At 35.9% G+C, this 23562-nt stretch overlaps 3 protein-coding genes across 5 annotated transcripts; 1 reads left to right on the plus strand and 2 right to left on the minus strand.

Annotated features, from left to right (window-relative positions):
• The first annotated feature begins 341 nt into the window (after window positions 1-341).
• Window positions 342-8118, plus strand: TBCD (tubulin folding cofactor D). The gene is made up of 18 exons (XM_013309573.1): window positions 342-865; window positions 946-1105; window positions 1175-1301; window positions 1505-1755; window positions 1849-2000; window positions 2105-2312; window positions 2457-2689; window positions 2933-3202; window positions 3737-3875; window positions 4128-4313; window positions 4564-4779; window positions 5030-5305; window positions 5657-5816; window positions 6015-6273; window positions 6571-6739; window positions 6899-7038; window positions 7149-7304; window positions 7741-8118. The coding sequence occupies exons 1-18, from the start codon at window positions 506-508 to the stop codon at window positions 7861-7863; spliced, it is 3585 nt and encodes a 1194-aa protein (XP_013165027.1). The 5' UTR covers window positions 342-505; the 3' UTR covers window positions 7864-8118.
• LOC106115923 (putative defense protein 3) lies at window positions 8105-11099 on the minus strand. Its single transcript, NM_001312131.1, is given in 3 exon segments — window positions 8105-8357; window positions 9281-9491; window positions 10865-11099. Coding segments are annotated over 3 exon segments (498 nt in total). The 5' UTR covers window positions 11061-11099; the 3' UTR covers window positions 8105-8266.
• A 562-nt stretch (window positions 11100-11661) lies between these two features.
• Window positions 11662-23242, minus strand: NGR-B3 (neuropeptide receptor B3). 3 transcript variants are annotated; one of them, XM_013309723.1, is made up of 10 exons: window positions 23068-23242; window positions 16775-16909; window positions 16234-16437; window positions 15669-15840; window positions 14525-14647; window positions 13969-14228; window positions 13523-13727; window positions 13239-13446; window positions 12876-13056; window positions 11662-12429 (listed from the first exon to the last, which is right to left on the minus strand). In XM_013309723.1, exons 1-10 carry the CDS (start codon window positions 23134-23136, stop codon window positions 11698-11700), a joined length of 2289 nt encoding a protein of 762 aa, XP_013165177.1. In that variant the 5' UTR covers window positions 23137-23242; the 3' UTR covers window positions 11662-11697. The 3 variants fall into 3 exon arrangements, with proteins under 3 accessions (XP_013165177.1, XP_013165176.1, XP_013165175.1); XM_013309722.1 differs by lacking the exon at window positions 23068-23242 and adding an exon at window positions 17914-18343 and having other exon boundaries at window positions 12876-13053; XM_013309721.1 differs by lacking the exon at window positions 23068-23242 and adding an exon at window positions 17914-18341.
• Between the last annotated feature and the right edge of the window lie 320 nt (window positions 23243-23562).

Consider the following 23562-nt stretch of genomic DNA (forward strand, 5'->3'; position numbering starts at 1 on the left):
TAAAAATTAATTCTTGGTTATATTACAAGTTAAACAACATTTTTTCAACGAACGAAAAGCAGGGATGACTATTTGCGATGCTGACTGAAAAATCATACACATGGACCAACACGTTAAACGTAAAAAGGTACTGAATGTAAACTTCATGACATATTTAAAAATCCAAAGTGCATTATTATTGAAAATTGTTTAGTCTAAGAACAGTATTCCCTCCTTTAACGCGGTATAAGGAGCCTTTAAAGCTTACAAAATACAACTATATCGTACTCTACTCTATACTCATTCCTTCATTCCTTAACTATGAATGTCAAAAAATAAAATTGACGGATTAATGTCAATGTCAATTCTAGCAATTGTTTTGTTTGGGCATTTCTTGTCCGGTGGATTAATTGTTAATTATTTCTTTTAGTTTATTCGTATCGTCTATTTAAAAAACTATCATAATATAAATATTATTTCTTAACGTTGATCTTAAGAAAAAAATAATCTGATTCAATCTTCAAAGATGGTTGGGTTAGACGCGGACTTGAACAAGGATGACGAATGTGATAATATTGGTCTAGGATGTGCTTTAGAGCATTTCTCAGAGGTGGAAGATGTGATGAACATGATAGATAATTTGAAAAATATCTATGACACGCCTCAGTTGGAAGTAGATTATGATAGATTGTACAGTATTCTGAAGCAATATTATGAGCAACCTCACCTACTTGATCCTCACTTGGATAAGATTTTATCCAAATTTATTGCGTTGATTAAGGATAAAGAATCTCCTACTGGATTGAAACATGCCACCTTCAACTATATGTATCAAATTATAAGAGTCAGAGGATACAAAGTGGTTGTGAGGCATTTGCCTCATGAGGTATATTGACTATTTACAAAGAAAAAAATATAATGAGCTTATAAAAAGGAACAGGATAATATTATAAAATAAATTTTCAGGTATCAGATCTTTTAACTGTTTTAACATTCCTAGAAGCACAAGATCCAATGGACAAAGAAACATGGCGGAGTCGACTTGTGTTGCTTCTTTGGCTCTCAATCGTTGTTATCATTCCTTTTCATATGAGTCGATTGGATGGTTTTGCTCCAGACCAACCAGGTACATCATAAAAAAATAATTTACTAGTCTCATAATTATAAGTTACAATATTTAATTTATTTTACACAGGAACAGCTGAGTCATCTAAAAAATTAACCGTAATGGAGAGAATTTTCAACATGTGTAAATTATATGCTTGTAGCAAGGATTCCTGTGCTGAGGCTAGTGCATATTTAGCCTCCAAATTTCTTACTAGGTAAGGAAACATAATCAAGGATTATTAAGTAATATATATATATATTAAGTAAATGTCCCTGTATATAGAAAGTAAATAAAATATTAAATGTTTTTTTTGTGTGAATTAACTTTATTTATGTGTTGTTCATATATATCCAAGTAGGGCCTAATAAGGAACATTTAAGCCTTTCAAAGTTTAAATAATTTTTGCTATTTCTACAGGTCTGATGTTAAAGAAATTTATTTAGGTGCTTTCTTCAACTGGGCTTGTGATTTACATTCCAATTTGAAAGATCAAGACACAATACATTATGGTGTGCTAGCAGCAGTGGCCGCAGTGCTCAAACATGGGAAGAGAGATGATTTATTACAGTACACGCCAAAGTTACTCCAGTGGGTCACGGATCAGAATTACAAACATCACAATGCCATGCTCGTTAGAAAATATGGTGTTAAAATTGTGCAGAGAATTGGTATGTAGGCTGATTCATTTTCTTAGGTTGGTACTGTTTAGCAAACAACACGCAAATATTAAAAAAGGAACTTGATTAATTTTTTTTTAACAGGATTAACATTCTTACGGCCTCGTGTAGCATCATTTCGGTACACGCAGGGTTCGAGGTCTCTCGCTGTTACACTGGGCGGGGTTGCGGCTGCCGGGGACACTGAACCTGTCACCGCTCCACCTGATGATGATGATCAAGATATTCCACAGGAGGTAAATAATGGATATTTCATAGTTTTTATTTAATAAAATTTGAATTAATATAAGTAGGAGTTAGTTTTTTTATGTAAAGAATTTTTTTTCTTTATTATTTATAGGTGGAAGAAGTAGTGGAACTATTATTGTGTTCTTTACGTGACGACGACACGGTAGTGCGTTGGTCAGCGGCTAAGGGTGTGGGCAGAATCGGAGCACGCCTGCCCGCACTCGCAGCCGCTGACGTCTGTGAGATTGTCCTCACGTTGTTTGCTGAGAACGAACGAGAGACGGCCTGGCATGGCGGGTGCATGGCCTTGGCTGAATTAGGTAAGACATACTGCAAGTTATACTGCCAAGAGTATGTGGGTCAATAACCTCAATCTGAGGTTAGAAGTTGCATCTTATACTATCTTATTTGAAGCGTATTATAATGCCTCTTGAAATGTTTAAATCTAAGTGTGGGTTTTGTAGCTCGTCGTGGGTTGCTGTCCCCGCAGCAGCTGAGCGGTGCGGCGCGGTGCGTGGTGGCGGCGCTGGCGCGGGACGAGGCGCGTACGGCTGGCGGGGCAGGGGGCCGCGCGGCACGCGACGCCGCTTGCCACGCCGCATGGGCGTTCGCACGCGCCTATGACGCCGCCGCGCTCGCACCGCACGCCACCGCGCTCGCTAACGCCCTGATTGCAACTGCCTGCTTCGATAGAGAGGTATAATAGTTTTCAGATATCTTGGTGGCTCTTAGCTTTACGCGAGTCAATGGCTCATTATAGGTTTAGCGGGATGCAGTGGGAGGGCACTGCGCAGCACGCTGATGACCTTGGACGATTCTTTTCATAAATCTTGGCGGTGGCCAAATATATGATAAAACTCAGACTACAAGTAACTCTCTTGTCAGTAAAACCTATTTCGAAACATCGACATCTGTTTGCGATAATCATAGAACTTTCCAGATCAACTGCCGTCGCGCGGCATCCGCAGCGTACCAAGAGAACGTGGGTCGTCACGGCATGTTCCCGCACGGCATTGACGTGCTGACTACCGCAGACTTCCACTCGGTGGGGCCGCGGAACAACGCCTACTTGGTGATAGCGCCGCAGATCGCAAGCTATCCGGAGTACACGCGCCCGCTTGTCGACCACGTGGTGGATCTTAAAATAGAGCACTGGGACTATGCGATACGAGAACTAGCAGCACAGGCACTCAATAAACTCACTGATAAGGTCAGTTTTTTTAATTAGAAGTGTCGGTTAAAGCCTTACAGAAGGCGATTGATACAGCCTGATAGACATTATTGTCGTTACTTCTAAAAGAACAGATTTTTATTCTATTTGGTTATATATTATTTATATTCATTCTTGTTTATATTACTTATTCAGTATCATTGACATTTATATTCATATGAGCTCAAGCGATTTAAAATTATTTAAATCACGTGATCGCGTTTAAAAACCTTTTTTCTCGAATATTATTTATCATCCTTTCAAACTGGCCGTCAAGATTTAAAATTCAAGTAAAATAGTTTCTGTCAAAACTGACAGTTTATATTTTATTGTCGTAGGTTAAGCTTATTTTTAATTTATTTATTGATTTTATACATTTAATATATGTAATATTGGTGTTATTATTTTACCCGGCCGTTTTGAAAAACGTACAAAATTTTCTTTTCAAAATGAATAATGTATGTATCGTTTTTCTGACAAACTTTTAGATATTCAGAAATAAAGTCCTATAAAAATGTATCAAATGGTTTTCAGATTCCAGAGTATGTAGCAACAGAAGTTCTTCCTAAACTGGTCACCAAAACTGGCTCCATTGACCTGAACGTGCGACATGGTGCCATCCTTGGTATTGGTGAAGCCATCTTAGCTTTATCTAGGACTAAATTACATGATGGTAAGTTTAACATTTTACCAATCACCTAAATAAACAACAAGAGACTATTCAACAAAAAACGTTACACATTTGAAGCATCATGTCGATTAAATTTTCTTGATATAAATATTTTCATCGAATATTTCAAATATAGACACTGTAAAATAATTTCACTATCACAAAAAGTATTAACAAATAAAATATCGTTAGATTTTTAGCCTTCAGGTTCCCAACTTTCGTTTATGACATCAGAAAAAAAAATTGTTCTATTAGGTAAGATGGCGGACAGCTTGATATCGGAGGAGATCTGGCAGTCGGTGCGGGAGCTGGTGGGCAAGCTGCGCGTGCGCCAGCAGTTCCGCGGCCTGGGCGGCGAGCTGATGCGCCAGGCCTGCTGCCGCTGCATCGCGCGACTGTCGCAGTCCGCCGCGCCCTGCCACCAGCATCCGGATATTATCGGTAACTATTCGATGCCCGCGACTTCGTCAGCACAGTAGCCTATGATATGCCCGCGTGCGTCAGCTACTTTGTACAGACACATACAGACATACAGACCGATTTTTCGTTGTCAGTTATGATTTTTTTTTATATAACATACAGACACTATATTTATTACTGTGTATAGATTTATAAACCTTTAAAGTGTCTAGTGAACGATGATGAATTCGCAAAAAATAATTTAAACTACATTGGGGGTATAACATTTCAGATGAATGGCTGGACCTGATAGAAGAATGTTTGGGTCATGAGGTGCAAGTGATCCGCGAGAAGGCAATCCAAGCGCTGCCCGTGGTGTTCGAGCAGTACTTGTCGGACGACAGCTCGCGGCAGAAGCGCGCAGACCTCATGCAGAAGTACTGTCACCAGCTCGCCAGCACCAGTGCAAATGGACTGCTGCTCAGGATGGGCTATTCAAGAGCTATTGGTAATTATTGCTAACCTTGAAAAATTATATTGAAAATAACGTAATGTCAATGAACAAAAATCTTACCTAATTCCATACCCCTAGATCTAGCTCAAATCGCCCTAGTCGGCGATGCTTGTGGCCAAATGGTTTGCGTTTTATAAATTAAGCTCTCGCCCGCGAATCTGTCTGCGCGAAAATAAAAAACAAACATCCATGCATCCATCTAAACATTCGCATTTATAATATTAACATTATGTGTACTATCCAGGTGCTTTACCGAAGTTCGTGCTGAGCGAGCATCTGCCGCTGGTGATCCGCTCACTGATTGAGTGTACGAGAGTGACGGAGGCGACGCAGAAGTGGGCGGAGTCGCGACGTGACGCGGTCATAGGTCTCACGGAGGTGTGTCACACGCAGGGCATTGTGGACGGCGTCGAGAAATACGTGGAAGAGATTATAGACGCGCTGTTGGCTTGTCTGTCGGAGTATACTATTGATATGAGAGGTGATATCGGTGCTTGGGTCAGAGAAGCCAGTATGACTGGTAAGTTTTTCTCATTTTTAATTTAGTACTTTAGTTTATATTCTTTTTATTTTTCAAAAACTGTTAAAAAAATCTCTTAAAACACCATTTACTTTAAAAAAAAACTTATATGAACCTTCATGCGCGAGTGCTACATATGCACTGACTATATGTACTGGCTATAATATGTAGTATTTTGTGCCTATTTAATTTTCGGTTTGTAGCGGTGATGTGGATTCGAACGAATAATATAGATAGAATTAACTGTCACGTTACATCAATATACATATTTAAATCTTTATGAATCAAAGCTTTTATAGTCAAGACTATCCATCTATAGAGATCTATATAGAAATGTATATTATGCGTTAGGTCTGTTGTCGCTGTGCCGCGCGTGCGCAGTGGAGGCGCCACAGTTGAACAGCGCACGCGCAGTGAGCGCGGCGGTGCGCGGCGCGGCGCAGCAGGCTGTAGAGAAGATAGACCGCACGCGCGCTCACGCCGGCAGAATATTCACCGCATTCATATACAAGTTTGTTCTATTTTCATAACGTTTATATTAGTAGGTAGTACTTTCGCAAACAGCCAGAAATCGGTGTTTCTTATACATTAAAAATTATTGAATGTTACTTAAAAATTAAACCGATATCTCAAATGTTACTTTCTACTATAGTATTTGTTTTCATATGCAAAATGCTAGTTTTTTTTACTCTTGTTGTACATCCAACAGTGATCCGGTCATCAACAACATTCCTCACCATGAGGCGTTGAAGCGAATCTTTCCATACGACGAAGTGGAACTGAGGCCGGGTGGTGAGGAGGCTGAGAGTGGTGAACATGCGGTGGTGAGCGAGAACTCTAACGTGGTGCTGTGGCTGTTCCCGGGGCACACGATGCCGCGCTTCGTGCAGCTGCTGCAGTACCCCGAGTATAGGTACAGTGTGATCAAAGGATTGGTGGTCAGCGCTGGTGAACTAACTGAGAGTCTGGTGAGTTATACAATTTTTTTTTAGTTACCGGTTCCTCTAATTACAGCTTTTTTCAGAACGTTAGTCTCTCCCAATGGTTAATTGCTCACTTTAGGGTTCATAATAAACATGCTTGTATGTATAAAATTTGTAGCTACAATATCGTATAGTTCCTTTTCATGGCGGCTTAAGGCGCTGTTCTGTGCAGCGACTCATGCAAAGTTAAGAGCCGCCAAGATATCTGAAAATATTAATAATATTTTGTCATTTAATTAAGAGAAGTGTTATTTTTATTATAATTAAGATGTATATTTTAAGGTGAAACACACGACACAATCTCTATACTCGTACTTGCACACATTGCACGACGACTTGCCGACACTGCGCAGTGTGTGCGACACCATCGTGCAAGTGTTCGCGGACAACTTGCACGTGAAGCGCATCACCGGACCAATGTTCAACTTTCTCGATAGGTTGCTCAGCTCAGGTATGTAAGTCTTTGTATGACACTACTAAATGAAAAAGTCTTAGAAATAATAACTTTTAATTGTCTCGTGTGTATTTTTAATTTGAGCCTATTAAACATAGCTAAGGGTGCGGATTTACTTCTCGAGTATTGAATTTGAGCCTTTATAATTTGTCCTAGGTGCCATATCGCCAATACTAGATGATCCAGAGTCGACGTTCGCAGCTGATGTATTGAAATACTTACAACTGGAGCTTCGTGGAGGAAAAAATATTTACAAGTTGTTGGATTCTATAAATGTTTTGTGTCAATTGATACAGGTGTGTATTGTATTTCTATCCATCCATACATTCGCATTTATAGTATTAGTAAGATGATTCCCTGTAGAGTGAGATAGCAATAGGTAATACATTAGGCACGTTTGTGTCAGGTTGGCGGCACTGTGTGCAGCAAGGCACTGGGCCAGCTGGTCATCTACCTGTGTTACGCGGACCGCTATGTGCGCCGCTGTGCCGCCGCGCGTCTATACGAGGCCCTCACGCTGTACGGAGACACGTGCACCGCGGCGCAGCACAACCTCGACCAGGTACAATACACGAATAGACACAAACACATTTGTAAGTTATAGCTAAATCACATGTCAGTCATGTGTAAGTCATATGTCAGTCATGTGTAAGTCACATGTCAGTCATGTGTAAGTCACATGTCAGTCATGTGTAAGCCACATGTCAGTCATGTGTAAGTCACATGTCAGTCATGTGTAAGTCACATGTCAGTCATGTGTAAGTCACATGTCAGTCATGTGTAAGTCACTAATAAGCCATATGTAAGTCACGTACAAGACAAATGTAAGTCATGTGAAAGCCACGGCGGGGATCTTCAGCTAAAAAATTCGCGAAGAAAAAATCTCTGTAAGTTTGTGTGAAAAATCATCAGTTCTTTAGATTAGACAAGTAAAATGTGTTTAATTATTGGAAATAGAGACATAAATTAAATGTTAATCTGACTATTAATATTCCTAGGTGATGACTATCCTAGCCGAAACAGATTGGGAAAGAGATGTCGCGGAACTGAGGCCGATAAGGAACGATATTTGCGACCTTATGGACATAAAGAGGCCCGTCCTCAAGCAAAAAGGTCCTTAAACACGAGCGCATTAAGAACTGGTTTAGCTTACAGCACAATAACGTGCGCTTTTCGCTTTAACACGACTCAGCCGCAAACTTTAACATGGAGTTAGTATTTATGCTTTAATTTTGTTTGACTGAAAATTATATGATTTATTTATGTTTATGCATTAACAAAATATTGATTAATAGAGATACAGCATAATATGAAAACTGTACACTTGTATCGGCATATAGCTCGCAATTAAATAAAAATGTAACTTTTTTACTTAATTTATTGATTTTATTTTACCTTATCCTATTTTACAGTGACAATTGTACAAACTTAAATTATCTTAAAAATCAAATTCAGACGGGTTAAAATATTATTTGATATCTCGATTTTTCCCTATTTATCATTTACAATACGAATAATATAATTTTAACCAAGAATTTGTAGCTGTAATGGATCCTGCGGTGCTTGCGCAATTAGATTCGCCCAAAAAGTGCCGTAGTTCTTCAAGACAGTACCTCTGTAAAGAAAAAAAAATATATTTTTTTTCGATTTTTTCTTAATACTTTTGTAAAACACATAAGAATATCTAAGACCTCGATGTCTAAATCGTAATATTTTCTAGCCGTGGTTTTCAGAGTCCTGAATGTCTATAAAACATAGCAATGAGAACATGTTTTTAACGTTGATTTGTTCTCAGAAACCCACTATATAAGTCCGCGTATTTTCCTTTTTAACTTTTTATAATTTTTTAATTCTAGAAATTTCCATATTAGACGATGTTTCGCGAAAGATACTACATATAATTAGCGTCATGTTTATTTTAAGGTCGTTTAGTATGAAGTACATATGAGTAATTACATGTCATGTTTCACAACTCCAAACGAAGTGAAAGGAGAGTAAAGTGAGGGTATCGGTTAACGACCCCATTAGATATAGACTAAAAATCATTTATAGATGAAATAATCACAGTTCAGATATCGTTTTCTCCGCCCACAATATTTTCCAAACCTTACTACGGATTGCTTCTGTAAGCTGAATTTATCATAAATAACTTTATATGTAGTTATGTATTTACTAGTATCCCTTCGTTCAAGTTAGACTACATTGCGAGGTACTGCAATTTGTGATCCTCTTAATGATGTTTTTTTTTCGCCATTTCGCCAAGCATCGATATCATTAGGTACGAGCTTCGATATAAAAAATCACTTTGTAAATTCTTCAGTTGGTTTAAAATAGGATGAAAATTATTTAAAATATTACTTTCTGGTCTTAGTTCACCTTTTACATATATTAAAAACTAACTTTGGCCCGCAATTTCCTCTGTGCTTCTGCGTAAAAAAAAGGAACTTATATGTTAATCGAGACTATGTTCTCAAACATCCATACATTCATCCAAACGTTCGCATTTATATTAGTAAGATATAACGAAATAAAACATACGTAAAGTAAACTCCTCCTTGTGAGTTAGAGGGCGCTTTCCAGGCGAGCACGGCTCTAGTCTTGTCACGTGGATCGGCGTGTGTGACGGCGGCGCACTCCGGATGTATAGTGGTGTTGGGGGCCTGCTCCCACGACCCTAGCCATTCGTTGCTTTCCACAGAACGTGCTTGTATAAAGAAGCCTTTAAATGGTTCCGCTCCCTCTATTGTTACTGAAAAAAATATTTTATTTTTTAAATATCATTTCACGAGACATCCAAAATGTAATTAATTTTTGTAAAGTATACGATGGGCTTAATTTTTAAGCGTCCTTTTAGTTCTGTTTAAAGGTTGTTAGCAAGGCCGTTTCTACATTGAATGATTGTCATTGTACAAAATGGAATAATAAATAACTGTTACGTAGTCTTTTTCAATCTGTAATTTTTATTTCATATTAAGATACGACCAGGAAGAACGCTTTAATGCAAAAGGAACAATTGTTTTGATATGAAGATCGCCTTGGTGTTCCCGCGTCTATTTCCCCTTTTCTCTTACAAATAAAAAATAATTAGCATTTAAGTAGTCCATGAAACTCTTTACGATTGTAAAAGTCTAGCTACATTTTTTGCGGCTTTACTCTGTTAAAGCTACACTAGATATATTTCTAAAGTATATTAAATCAATAGCGTAATAGGTTGGGCATAAGTCGTTTGACCTACAATGCCATCGGAGGAACTTGCTCAATCGAACTTGGACAGGTTGCTCGCATGTGTTACAACTTGCAACTATACTCGTACCTACTCATGTCTCTGATTTTATCAATGAATTCGAATGTATTGTATTCATTATCATTACGGCCAGTGAACATCAATTGTGTAATTTACTGTCAGTAAGTATCCAATGTCCTAACTTGAACAAATACATTGCTATCACGGCTTTTTTTCTGAGTGTTGATTAAGAGTCGTGAAAACTACTTTTAAAATTACAAATACCAACACACCCTATAGTGTGAGACGGGGTAGGCAGAGTTTAATGATTTCCATGTGGCGCGAAATGCCTTACCTCTCGTCTTTTCCACATTCATTAAATACAAATGCAAATTTGCAAAACCAAAAACTGTATTTTGTATAGAACATTCATTTAGTTATTGCAAAACAAGAGTGTGCATAATAGTGGTGAACATTTTGCAACAAATAACAAGAGATGTCTTAAGTTGTTTCTGAAACTTTAATGAATTTTTGGATCTCAATTATATACTTATGATGCGTATGCTTTGGCTCTTTAGTAATGTTATGTTTCTCATAAAAAGTTAAGTAATTTTTATTTCGTAAATATTTGCAAGACTAGTCCCATATCCGCCAAAATTTATTCGGAATTATCTTCTGTAGTAGTGTAGTAGTGCAATTAACTCAATCTATGACCAATTTAAAATATTTCAACGAAATTGGACTTTTCAGTAATTTCTTATTCTTTTAGGATAAGACACGATTTCCAAATTTAATATTCCATCACTTCAGTCAATGATAGATAGATAATAGATATACCAAGACGATATATTTCTAATAAAAATTTAAAGACTTTTTAATTGTCTTTTAATTTTACTAACCTGTAATACGGGAGTTTGGGGTGTAGTGCGCTGAAGAGGCGACAACCCTGTAGGGTAGCGTGGACATGGGTTGCGTCCTGTGCTGCCCGTGGTTGGGTTGGTTTGCGCGATCTTTGACACAAGCGTCTATCGGCGCTCCATCGGGAAAGCTCTCCACTCCCAACAGAAACAATACCACTAAACCAAACGTTATCATTGCGATGTACAACTGTTTTTTTGGTGCGTCAGTTAAAAATCCGTAACCCGACTGCGCGTGCGTCGACGGTTACGCTCACTTTTGTAAGCATTCGAAAGGATCTATAATTTAGACGACTTGACGGACAAATATTTTTTTAATTCACTAATGCAATTCGTATGTTAGCGAGTGCAATGGTATTTTATAACATATTATGATAACTAAATTTTTATATCCATACTTACAGTTTTAAATTTGGTAGATTTAAATATTAAAAGCAACTAACGATTTCATCTACGTCTTTGCAGTGAATCAAATCGAATTTGTTTATAAAAAGAAAGTTGTTATAAAAAGGTTGGAAGTCTTAGGTTGTGTCTCGGTAAACACTGGACTCTAGTACATAGTTTTATATGACAAAAATAAATTATCTCTACCTCGTCTTCGTTAGAGCGCCCTTATGCAGGTGAAGTGTCAGCAAGAACTTGTTATATTTCTATATTTAACACACTTTAAAATATTGTTTGCTATTACAAAAGTTATAAATAACACTAAACAACAGATTATGGCAACAAAAACAAAAGCAGAACGTTTTTTTTTTAATTTATCAAAGTGTATCGTAAGGTTTAAAAAAGATTTTAGATTGCTGTAGTTTTTATTTCTATTCATTAACAAAAAGTATTTTATCTTCACTTTTCCTATTCGGTGAAAGAATGTCCGGATCCAATACAACATCAGCTTTATCACTTGAATCAATATATTGCATGATTTCATCGAGCATATTCTCACAATCCTCATATTCCGATTCCATCCCGCTGCTACCATCTTTAGGATTATCAGTATTTTTAACATCTTCAAGATTTTTTGCTAACGGTATGGAAATGATTTCGTAATTTGGATCTGATTCCGTATTATCTACAATGTTTTCTGTGTTAGGTAATGTTTCTCCATTTAATGAATCTATAGCTACATTTTTACTTTCTATCCATTGCGGAAAATCTAATGAAACAGTGGAATGTTTAATACCGTCTTCATTTTCAGCATTAGACGCTCTGTTCGGGATTATACCTGAATCATCATCGTGTTCCGCTCTTTTGAGGAAATCGTAACCTTCATTTGTTAGACCATTTTCTACAGTCTCGTATATAGGATCTAATATTTCAGCAAGTCTTTCGGTAGCTGGTATGGACATAATTTCAGCAACGTGCAGTTTTGGCTTCATGTTAGTGTAATGGTCTTTAACATCATCAACGTTGTGTGATGGCAGGTTGGTGCTGTAGGTGAATCTCCTAGTGGAATTTGCTTCAAGGCTTCTTCGCGGGTTTGAACCCCGGACGCGTGAATTAACCGCTTTTTCTGTTTTCTTGTATGTCGCTTTGACTAGTGCATGTACCTGTAAATGATTTATTTTAAATGAAAATAATTCACGATGCGGTAATGTTTAAAACAGTTTTATCTAACTGTAATACAGATTTATATACTATGTCTTTAGGTTTAATTGTTTAATCATCAAAGCATATTTAAATATCCTAACAAAATTACTATAATCAAGGGTCACCGGTGGACTAATCTATTAATGTTATTAAGTAGGTTAAGGTTTAAATTGCATAACCGTAAATTATTAAGCCATAATTCATTTAAATTAAGTAAGAATATTAACGGACGTTCCGAGAACGGTTTTTAATGGTAATGTGACTAAATTTTCGAACAGATTAAACGATAATTTGTCTCATGTTTGTTACATCGTAAGTAATAAAACTGAATTGTAGTTATCTACAATATTTTATATATTTCTGTTTTTTAAACATTATATGTTAAACTCGTATTTTTTATACTTGCCTCTTTATTAACGTAGCAATACAGCAAGGCGACAATAAAACCCTGCAGGGCTTCTAATGTGTACGAGAAATAGTAGTACAGTTGCTCCCATGTGCAGTCGGTGGTGCTCGGCCGGAATGCAGTCAGCAAGAACTGTGTACCGAATAACGGCATCAGGAATAGCGTCGCCTTCGCTGTACTTCTGGAAGGAAATATATTAAAAGATTTACATGTCTCGAAAGGCTTTAGAGCTTTGATCTACCGTTCTTTGTTACAAAACTGACAGCCCTTTTATAGTTCTTATTGTTTTCCACGTAATTGTAAACTAGATTACACTACTAATCGGTATGTATAATGTTCAAGAATATATTTGGTATCACTCACAGCTGATTAGCGTTCTCAGAATTTCTTAGTTTAGTAAGTAGAACTCTAAGTATGTCTATGAAGAGCAACGTGTTGATGAGCAGTATGGCGATCCGCGGTGCATCCAAGATCCACTGCACGTGCGCCACCGTGTATACGATCCAACACGAATGGTCGTTGAGCTGGCTCATCACAACAGCCCAAGCTACCGCCGGGACTATCGCAATTACTGTAACAAACAATGTATTTAAGAAGTTGTTCTCAACAGTAGTTATTGGAGGAGAGCATTATCTTTGATAACACACCAGCACCGGCGCCGTAGAGCCACCTGATTTTTATATTACTACGGAAGACGGCAACAATGAGACGGTGTAAATAGACGCCCTCCACCAGCATGCAGACGAAGACCGCGTTTGCCGCGATGCGCTCGCACACAGCCAGCGCGCGGCACCACATGCTGTGCTGTGTTAGTACCGTCTCACCTGAGCTGGTTAGCTCTGCGATGTATACCTGAAAACATACCTTCCTCATCCAGCAATCTTCATTTGGTTAATACTTCTCCTAGGCACTAGACAAAGAATGATGAATATTACGATCATCTTTTGATCATTCTATCATCATAAAAATACAATCTGCTGTGGACTTTGGTACGACATTATCATGACTAATTTTCATATGAACATTTGTTTAACATCATGATCACAGATGAATCTATTTTCAATTTTTTTTAATTTTATCCATCTTGACTCACCTCACTTCTGCTCACAATGACAAGAGCGTTTCTTATAATGATAGCGATTAGCAAATTCCTATGTAGTGCGACTCGTGTGATTCTCAGTCGCTTGTAGAAGAAGAATATGAAGACAGCGGGAAGGCAGGAGGCAATGGAGAATGCGAGCACGGCGATATTCATGCGGTAGCGACGCAACAGGCGCGGTGTGATGCTGCACGTTGTATAGTCCGTCTGCAACTCCCAGCTGCCGTTCGAGAAGCACTGTTTGTTGCTGAAATCTGTGCGGTCGAAGATAATTATCAATAGAAAACTTCACAAGAAGACACATGAAGAGTATCTCTAGAGGACATACCATTTTTTATTCCCTGTTCCTGTCGTTTTGTAAAAGGTTATTTAAGTATTTTACACTAGTAAAGGTAGAAGGCTGCATCAAGGTTTTCGGGTTTAATGTAGAAGTTTAAGTAAGTTTAAGCGATAGAAATACCGCGATAGAATAATGTTCAAGTAACACTAAATAACCTAGAATACATGATTATGTATTTGTATCTGTGTCGGATCGATGTGCGTTACTTACGATGGCATGAGGGTCCGACATTGGAGTATGCGAATTCTGAACACACTTCGTTGACGACAGTATCTGATTGCGCCGGAGGCCAACATGTCCAGCCATCGAAGGTTGCTTCACATTGACTGTCATCTGGATGAACAAAATTTAATATTACCTAAAAGGTGAATAATGTTATGTTACTATTATTATGTTCAAAATATTATTGTACTAGCTGTTTTCCGCGACTCCGTGTGCGCGTATTTAGTTACACAATTACTTCCCGGCAATTATTCGAATTTTTCTCACCTTTTAGACATCCAAAAACAGTTCAAGACCAAGATAGGATAAATCCGTTCAGCCCTTCTCAAGCTTTAGCGAGACTAAGGAACAGCAATCGATTTTTATATATATATAGATGTATGTTTTAAACAGTACTACAGAAATTAAAGCAAATTATTATCATTCATGTTTGAATTGCAAGACAGATTGTCTTATATGTGTACTAAAATAAAATAATACATTATTATTTTTTTGTATGTTTACTAGCGCCCGTTTAAAATATCGGGCAACCTTAGATAACCTCATATCTAAAATATCTTAGATAATTTTTGATATAGTGAAACAGTACAGACGGCTTTCATAATGTTGGATTAAGATTAAAGAATGAAAAATGACCATAACAGTGGGTTTACACTGCCGAAACTCATGTTCAATAACATACGTTGACGCGACTTTATTTTTATACCAATCTAATAAAAAATAGTAAAACAAAGAATTGACATAACATTGACGCATACCTAATAATTTTATGTTTCTTAGTATCTTTATGAGATTCAGTGCATTTACCGATTATTTTATACAAATGTTAAAAAAAAGACAAACCCCTTTGTCTCGTCTAATAATCAGCATATTACACATCTGTACGACATTTTAATGAGGTCGTCATTTATTTGAGTGATTTGGACTTTTCTCCGGATCTATGGAACTAAACGTAATCTAACTTGGAGCAAACTTTGCATAAAATTTTCGGTTTTTCATGTCTTTTACGCTTCGCTTTGCTACTAGTTCGCTTTAATGCCAATATGCTAGAGGCCTTTATGGGATAACGTATTAATACGAGAAAGAGCCGACATGATTTGATTAAAATAGCGAAGTGCCCATAGTACCGTACCTGTAATATTAGCATTACTTCCCATGACATGGCTGCAGCAATCGCTGGCAGTGTAGTAGCAACGCTCCCAACGGCCATGCGCGGCCGGGATGATGGCCTCCCGCACTGCACTCGCCACTTCCTCGAAGCTCGGATCGAACGGGTAACAACCACAGGTACCATCGTCTTTTACCTGAAAAACATCAACATTATATACTACACTACTGAAAAACATCAACATTATATACTACACTACTATAATACTTTCTAGCAATCGTTAAGGACATATTCGCAATATCTTTCACCTCAAATTTAAATTATTACCTTTCAATTTAATTTATTACGTGAAATACTACGTTATTTATTTTCTTTGACATTCTCTCTGTTGTTTGTTTTTTGGCCGATGAAACGTATAGTATACAATAGGTAGTTTATACTAAAGACGTATAATAATATATATGACCAAAAGCTAAATTAAAGAATACAATTGATAATCTCGATTATATCAGGCCGTAACACGTTAACACAAAAATTACCACACAAACGATGCGGACAAAAGGTTGTATATCTACAAAAACAAACTTACGACTTCAAGGCAAGGCGCGAACCAAGGCCCGTAGAAGCATCCAGCACTGAGATGTATAGGGTTTTGTCCGGTGGCGTAGAGGAAATCGGGTGTATACAACAGGCAGCCGCGGCCCGCTACCCAGCGGTACACCTGCTCGTGGTACCGCACGCTGCGGTAATTGCAAAGCCGCCCCTCGTCTGCAGCCACCGTCACCGGCGGCTCCTGGCGCAAACAAATACGACTTCTAAAAAAACAATAGAAGTAACCAATCGAATCCCTGTGACATTCTAAAAAAGAATAAAAATATCACATATTGGCGAAAAACATAAATATCCTCCCACTTGGATAATTAATAAAGAATCATTCGTACCCTGAACTCATAATGGTGAGTGAAAACTATCGATTTTTGTTCGGGAATGGTCTTAGGAAATATCTCTCATTTTTACAGTCATTCCTAAAATCCATTTTATCTTTTCATCTGCATATTAGTATTTAAAATGATTAGAAAATAGGTATTTACAGCGAGCTAATTATTGAATTTAAGAAATTAAGTACTCACTTCACAAATATAGACATTTGGCTTATCACAGGCTAGTTGCTCGTTAGTGGTGAATGCAACCCTGGGGTGTCGCGGCTGCCATATGCTCTGCTCAGATTTCACCGGGTCCACAAAACTGTTTAGGTATTCCGCCTCCTAATGTAAACAAGATCACATTAGAGCTATAAAATTAAAATATCTACGGCTTTCAGAAATCGAGAAATTTTATGGTACGGAGCTAGACATTGGATTGTGCCATCGTTCCATCAAACCGCTACGACTTAGGGTCCTTTAAGAAGCGATCATCTTCTCAAAGGCCGGCAAGGCATCTGTGATTCATTGCAGATGTCTATGGGCGTCGTTGAACATCTCTGTGTTCCGATGCTCATTTGCCCCCTTATTTTATTTAAAAAAAATAAATCTATCATCGTCCTTTTGACTTCTTTTCTTAGTTAAGTGCGTCAGAGACATCTTTACTTACAGGTGCTATATTTTATCAAAGCAGAGACCAGGAAAAAAAGGAAGGTTGTCGCCCTAACGTGTCTAAGAATCAAATCTGCGTCCCTCAGATTGTAAATAAAGCATTCAGTCACCAAGCTAATACCACCGTTTATTCCTTGATTAAAATTTATTCAAGCACCGCATTACATCATTGCCAAACAATTGTCATCGCCGAAGTTAGATTTGATTTGATCAATCGATTATTGATAACTACATAGTTTTGATAAATTATCAAATTATATCGCATATAAAAAACATTCAGACATTATTTGTTATTTAAATTAGTAAAAACTATGTATATATATTATTGAATGAAATATATTCATTCATAATATCACCGTAATTTCAAAGTGATACATCTGATTTTGATATCAAAAACCATTAAAAAAATAACACATAATAAGGAACGCTCAATGAAGAGGCGTATGTCCAATCAAGGGTTACAAACAAAGTATTAAAGATCAAAAGCATAAATACAACCTAAACAAAATTCGTTACTATTTATCTATGAAAATCCAACACAGTATACGATAACAAAAGTTAAAATGGTTAAAAAACAATTGCAAAAGAAGTAGTGTCTAGAAATGAGATGATATAATACTGTATTTATACTAAACGCTAGTTCATAATATGTGCCAAAGGCTTAATCACAACATTACCTCGACACCGTACACAACCACAATCGATATAATCCAAAGAAACTGATAGATGAACGTCAAAAGTCTAAATCCGTACATGTTGTCGCAAAACTTTCACCGAACTGAATCATAATGAAATTTATTATTTTAGAGTAATAAAGTCAACAATCACAACTATAGGATTACAGAAAAAATATATCACAAGTACTATAAGTGTGGAATAGCGAGCCGCACAGCATCAGCGCATGTTCTAACGCACTATTTGATAACAAAATGCAGTAACATTCCGAGCACAAACCAAAACAGCTTTGTTGATTCTCTTCAACAACAGCTATTATCTTTTCACGATCACGGAGCCACTAATTGTACTAACATGGCTGTTTACAAATTATCATCGTCCGTGATCGCTTCTTATCTATCAGAATAATCACTGTGATTGGAATATTCGGGCTTTCAATTCGTCTATTATCGTTGGATATGAATAAAGAGTCATAAAATGATAAATTCTTTATATTATTGTTATTGCAGACATTAAAATAAAAGGAACTAGGCAATATAGTTTTTACAGCGTACTTATCTTAAAAACTTTCAATTGTCTTATTCAAGCATTTTTCTTTGTTAACTACTAATGAAAGTTCTCTAACAAAATTCAAGAAAATATCAGAACATCTACATATCGGTTTTACTTCTTGCTTATTACGTCTCAGAAGTGTAGTGTGACGAGAACTAAACAATAATGCTGATTACGTCACATGGAAAAAGAAAACGCATGGAAAAATAATTCTGTTTATAAATGTTACCATCCAACTTCTATGTAAAGATTAATTACGTACAAGGCAATAGTAAATGATTATTAGAACGTCTAAGATGTGTATCCTATGTATGTTTATTAACAAGAAAATAAAATATTGAATTTAATATAAAAATAAATTATAAAAGAAAAAAAATGACAACAGACCTAGCAGACGTAGATGTGTAAGTTATCAGGATATTTGTTAAAAAAAAATATTAAAGGCTCTGTCATCATCTATTGCAATCTCAGGGTACATACATACCGAGCAATATGGTTAATGGTAAAGTAAAAATACTTTGCTATTATTTTCCTACAGGCAACGCCAACTACTGTAGTAAAATAATAGCAAATTATTATTATGAACTAACCATTATTCTCGTAGTATTGTGCCACACAATGTTAATATGACGAAAATAATGATTAATATCAATACCGGAAATTCCTTCCTCAACTTGGAGATTGTAAAGATACATAATATCAATGAGCTTAATAACTCAAACAATTACGTTTACAACATTGTAGTTTGTCTATTGTGTTCCATACAAAATCTAAAATAGATATTTCAATGTGGCTTTATCTCAGCGGTTGTTGTTGTAAGGAAGGAAATACATTGTAGCCTGTATCTGTGTATGTTATCGAATTTTGGAAGTCGATTTCCATTAAGACATCGGATCGATAATAACATTTTTAACAAGCATTTAGATCAGCACTGCAGCAAAAACACGTTTTTATTGTTTCTGTGATTTTACACCATGTTAGTACCTAATATATAATTATTGCAGGTTACACTTATAAACTAGCTGTCGCCCGTGACTCCGTCCGTGCCAAAAAAACTCAATAAGTAAGCCTATGTGTTCTACATGTGTGTAAAATTTCATCTAAAATCCTTTAAGGCGTTCTGGAGATACCATCAAACAAACATCCATCCATCCATCACAACTTTCGCTTGTATAATATTAATAATAATCTGTGTTAAAAAAATATAAATATTTGTAAGATCAGCACAGCTTTACAAATGAGAGAAGTAAAATCATCTATTACTGATAAATATAATTTCATTGGCAGAGAGAAAGTGATCTTAGACCTTGAATCAGTTGATAAGAGTCCAACACGTGTAGACCGTATCTAAGTTGACCTCATTAAATGAGCATCATCTCGCGGACACATCACAGTAACCTTTACTTGCTTGCTTACTTGGTCGTATAATATCAATAGTAAATGCATTCAATCAATAGAATAATTATCAATACCAGTTTAAGCAAGTCATAACTAATTTAAAAACCGATAATCCGAAACCTTACCCTATGATATTAAGGGATAATAAAGGGTATACGACATCTCACCCTGAGATATTTAAGCTACAGCTATACTGTATATAATATTACAATGAAATATATGTGTATTATTTACGTTGTCTAAAATTTTCGTTTGCCTCAGTACTTTTTATAAGAGAAGGGGACAAACAAGCGGTCGGAATACGGAAGATCATCGATGCCCATAGACAACCGCAACACAAAAAACTGCGGATGCGTTGCCGGCCTTAAAGAAAAAAATACGCTCGCTTCTTAAACTTACACCCTTAGACCGTGCCACAATGGTTGTACTAGGCAGAAAATTCCTCGTAAATTGTACCGTCGTGAAACCCCAGAAATCAAGGTAGAGTGGATGATTCTGTCGTGTCGTTGATGGTACTTGGCCGCAAGAATTGTGCCAAACAATTCTTTAAAACACTCTTCATGGTAAATACGCTAAATATGTAGAGGAAACTGACGTCCCTCCCAAAGCAAAGCCAGGTACGACCCGATCGATGACGATTCGAGTTGCTCCACGTTGTTTGCGGTCAAGTTAAAGAAGCTTGTATTGAAAGTTTTTTTAATATAAAGCTATGAAAATCTGATCTAGTCAAATGATTTAAAAAGAATGCGTCGTAAAGTAATTTATTAAAACCCAGTGATAGAATAATCTATATGATTGGTGTAAGGTTGACATAAAATTACTTTGGTTACAACAAATTATTTTTTTCTCAACCTTATTATTTGACTTTTTACATGTTCTTAATAAAATATTTTATTTTAATATATAACCAACTATAAACACTAAATCTGCAATCAATATTTATTTTTTGTATCAAAACAATTATCAAATTAAGGCGTAATTAACTGAATTTAAAATGCAGTAGTTTGCAGTTGACAGTAATTTAGGCAAATGAGTTGCAACCTATTGACCGCTGCACAGATAAAATATCTGGTTACCGCTGCCCCTCGGCCCCTCGATAGCGTTATTTTTATCAGGTAGCGAGGACGCTGGAATAAGGGTACAGTGCCATTCAAACTTCACGGCTTCTCACATCTTGGATCAAGACGCTGCTTAAATTCCAATTTTAGTTTTGGAGAGAATCTGTACGCTGCGCATTGCCCTCCCCTCGCATTCCTTTACGCCCCGTTGCACCTAAAATGGTGTTCTGCGAGTCGAGTATTAAGTTGGTAGCTAACCCCAGACAGTCAAGAAACAATAATAAAAAAATTAGAAAATATTCTTGCTCAGTCGTCCCAACATGAGCATTAAATGATAGAATAAAATTTGGTAAAATTAAATTTTAAATATTGCCAAAAAATAATTAAAGAATTGTTTTAAAACCAAGGAGCTCAAAGCAAAGTAGATTGGTTAAATTCACACGTATCTTTGAATTTCTTCGCAGACATGTACAGGATGTAACACATTTTTCCTTCATGTCCTATGAATGTTAAATATACATATGAAATTCGAAAATTGAAAAAAAATATTTGTAAATGGCGGAGGTCGAACCAGGACCCTTTTACAAGAAGATGGGCATGATTAGGTACAATTTAATTTTTTAATTTAACAACCAGTTTTTTTATATCCAAGACGTAAAAAATAAGATTTTTATATCTGTCCACTGAAGTGTCCTCCAAGACGTACTTTTTTACTTTATAAAAATCTGGTGTTTTAATAACATCTCGTAATGACCTGTGAACTTAGATTACGAAATAATCTTTTAGTTATGATTGTTACGAAAGTAAGTGAAAAACAACTTATCAAAACACAATTTTAAATTATGTACAACGATAAAACCTACATTTGATATAAGTATTGGATATTTAAAATAATAAAGAGCACACGTATTAACTATTACTATTGATATAGAGAAATTTACGGAATTCGTCAATGCTACGTGATACTTGCTCTAATGTAATTCCTCACAATACTATTATGCAAGTATATTAAATTATATTATTTTATTTTAAATTACATAACATCAAAAAAAATAGATTTATTTCCTTTTAAAACGCTCAGTTAACGTTCATTTTTTTTGTCAAATTATGATCAAGATATTCGTGCAACTTTTCAATAACAATCCAAAAGCCTCAAACATAACGTAACAGACAAATAATTTGAATGCTTGGCGGGTGCATAAACAGCAATACTCCCCTTTAGCTGGGGTATAAAGATGTATGAATTTTATCATCTATCTCGAATAATATCAAAATGTTTGTGTAATAACACGCAACTTAAGCGATAAGTAAAGGCGCTTGCGAATTGCCCGCGTATTGCGTCAGAAATACAGAGAAGAGATTCGTAATCACACTATCAGCGTTGCGTTGTCTTTAAAAGTTTAAAGTTTATCAACCTTTTCATAACACAGTGCCCCTCAAAACTTAGATAACGTTTCCCTTAATTTAACAGTAAGATAATGAACTCATAACTTCCTACTTAGTGCACGTCATTGAGATGTGTAAAGCGCATGGAACTAATCGTCATACTTGATAAGCCGAATAAGGCATGTTTTTTCCCACTAATAATATATTTTTAAATATTTTGTAATACTTCGGCTTGATTTATTTAAATGGTATTGGTATTAATTTATAAAATTAGTAAAGAAATATTTTTTATTTTTTTATTTAATGAAACATTGTCAACCCTAAATCAGAAGTCCTTAGTTTCCTTTTCTATAGGAGTTCTTAAAAATTTAAAAAGTATTATAGTTCAGCTAAAACTTTTTAAAATAATAAAAATTGCGATAATGGAAGCATTGATGATTATAGATCTAGAATTAACCATACACCATTCAAAGATCAAGACACACCTTTGAAAAGGTAAATCCTAAATAACTGCGTATGTACTTTTTTCTTTGGAGTACCTTCTTATTACAGTTATTAGAATTTCACTTGATTCTTTTTTGATGCCATTTCTAAGGATTCTATCTTTTTACCAGCCGTACAATTCTGCGCGAAAACTGTTGACTTATTGCTTATTAAAATTGCTTTGTATTATATTAAATGTAAATAAATAATAATATAATTCTATCCAATCTTATTGGAATATTGCACAATTTAATAGGTGACGATGACGCTTATACTCACGATATACTCACGATTTATTGTTTCATAGAAGACTATCACAGTATTCAATTTCTTCCAATTACTAAGCATTTCTCATGTTTAATGGAATACATTCTTGCTGTGTCACTTTCAGTTAATAAATAACACTACACTGGGATGTAAAAAAAAAAACTTAAAAAACTAAAAATAATGTTAATTAATAAATGCTTAGATGTTCCATTTTCAATTTTCAATTAATTTTATTTTTTAGTTCGCTTTTATATTTTTAAATGCACGTGGATATTTTTCTATATCAAAAATTATAAAAAAAAAAACATATGCTTCTTGTGTTCAAATCAATACGATAGCCACAGTTCCCGAGCTAAATGTATCCGTGTACTACGTAAATATTTGTTCCAGATACACAGATTTCTAAACATTATGCTATTTGTTGACAAATGTAAAAATTAATTTGTTTTTAAACAGAGATCACGATAATCTTTCTGAACTTTCGCCTCATCATACGACAGCGATAAA

Source organism: Papilio xuthus, unplaced genomic scaffold (assembly GCF_000836235.2).
Source record: "Papilio xuthus unplaced genomic scaffold, Pxut_1.1 DF827777.1, whole genome shotgun sequence".
Classification (NCBI taxonomy): domain Eukaryota; kingdom Metazoa; phylum Arthropoda; class Insecta; order Lepidoptera; family Papilionidae; genus Papilio; species Papilio xuthus.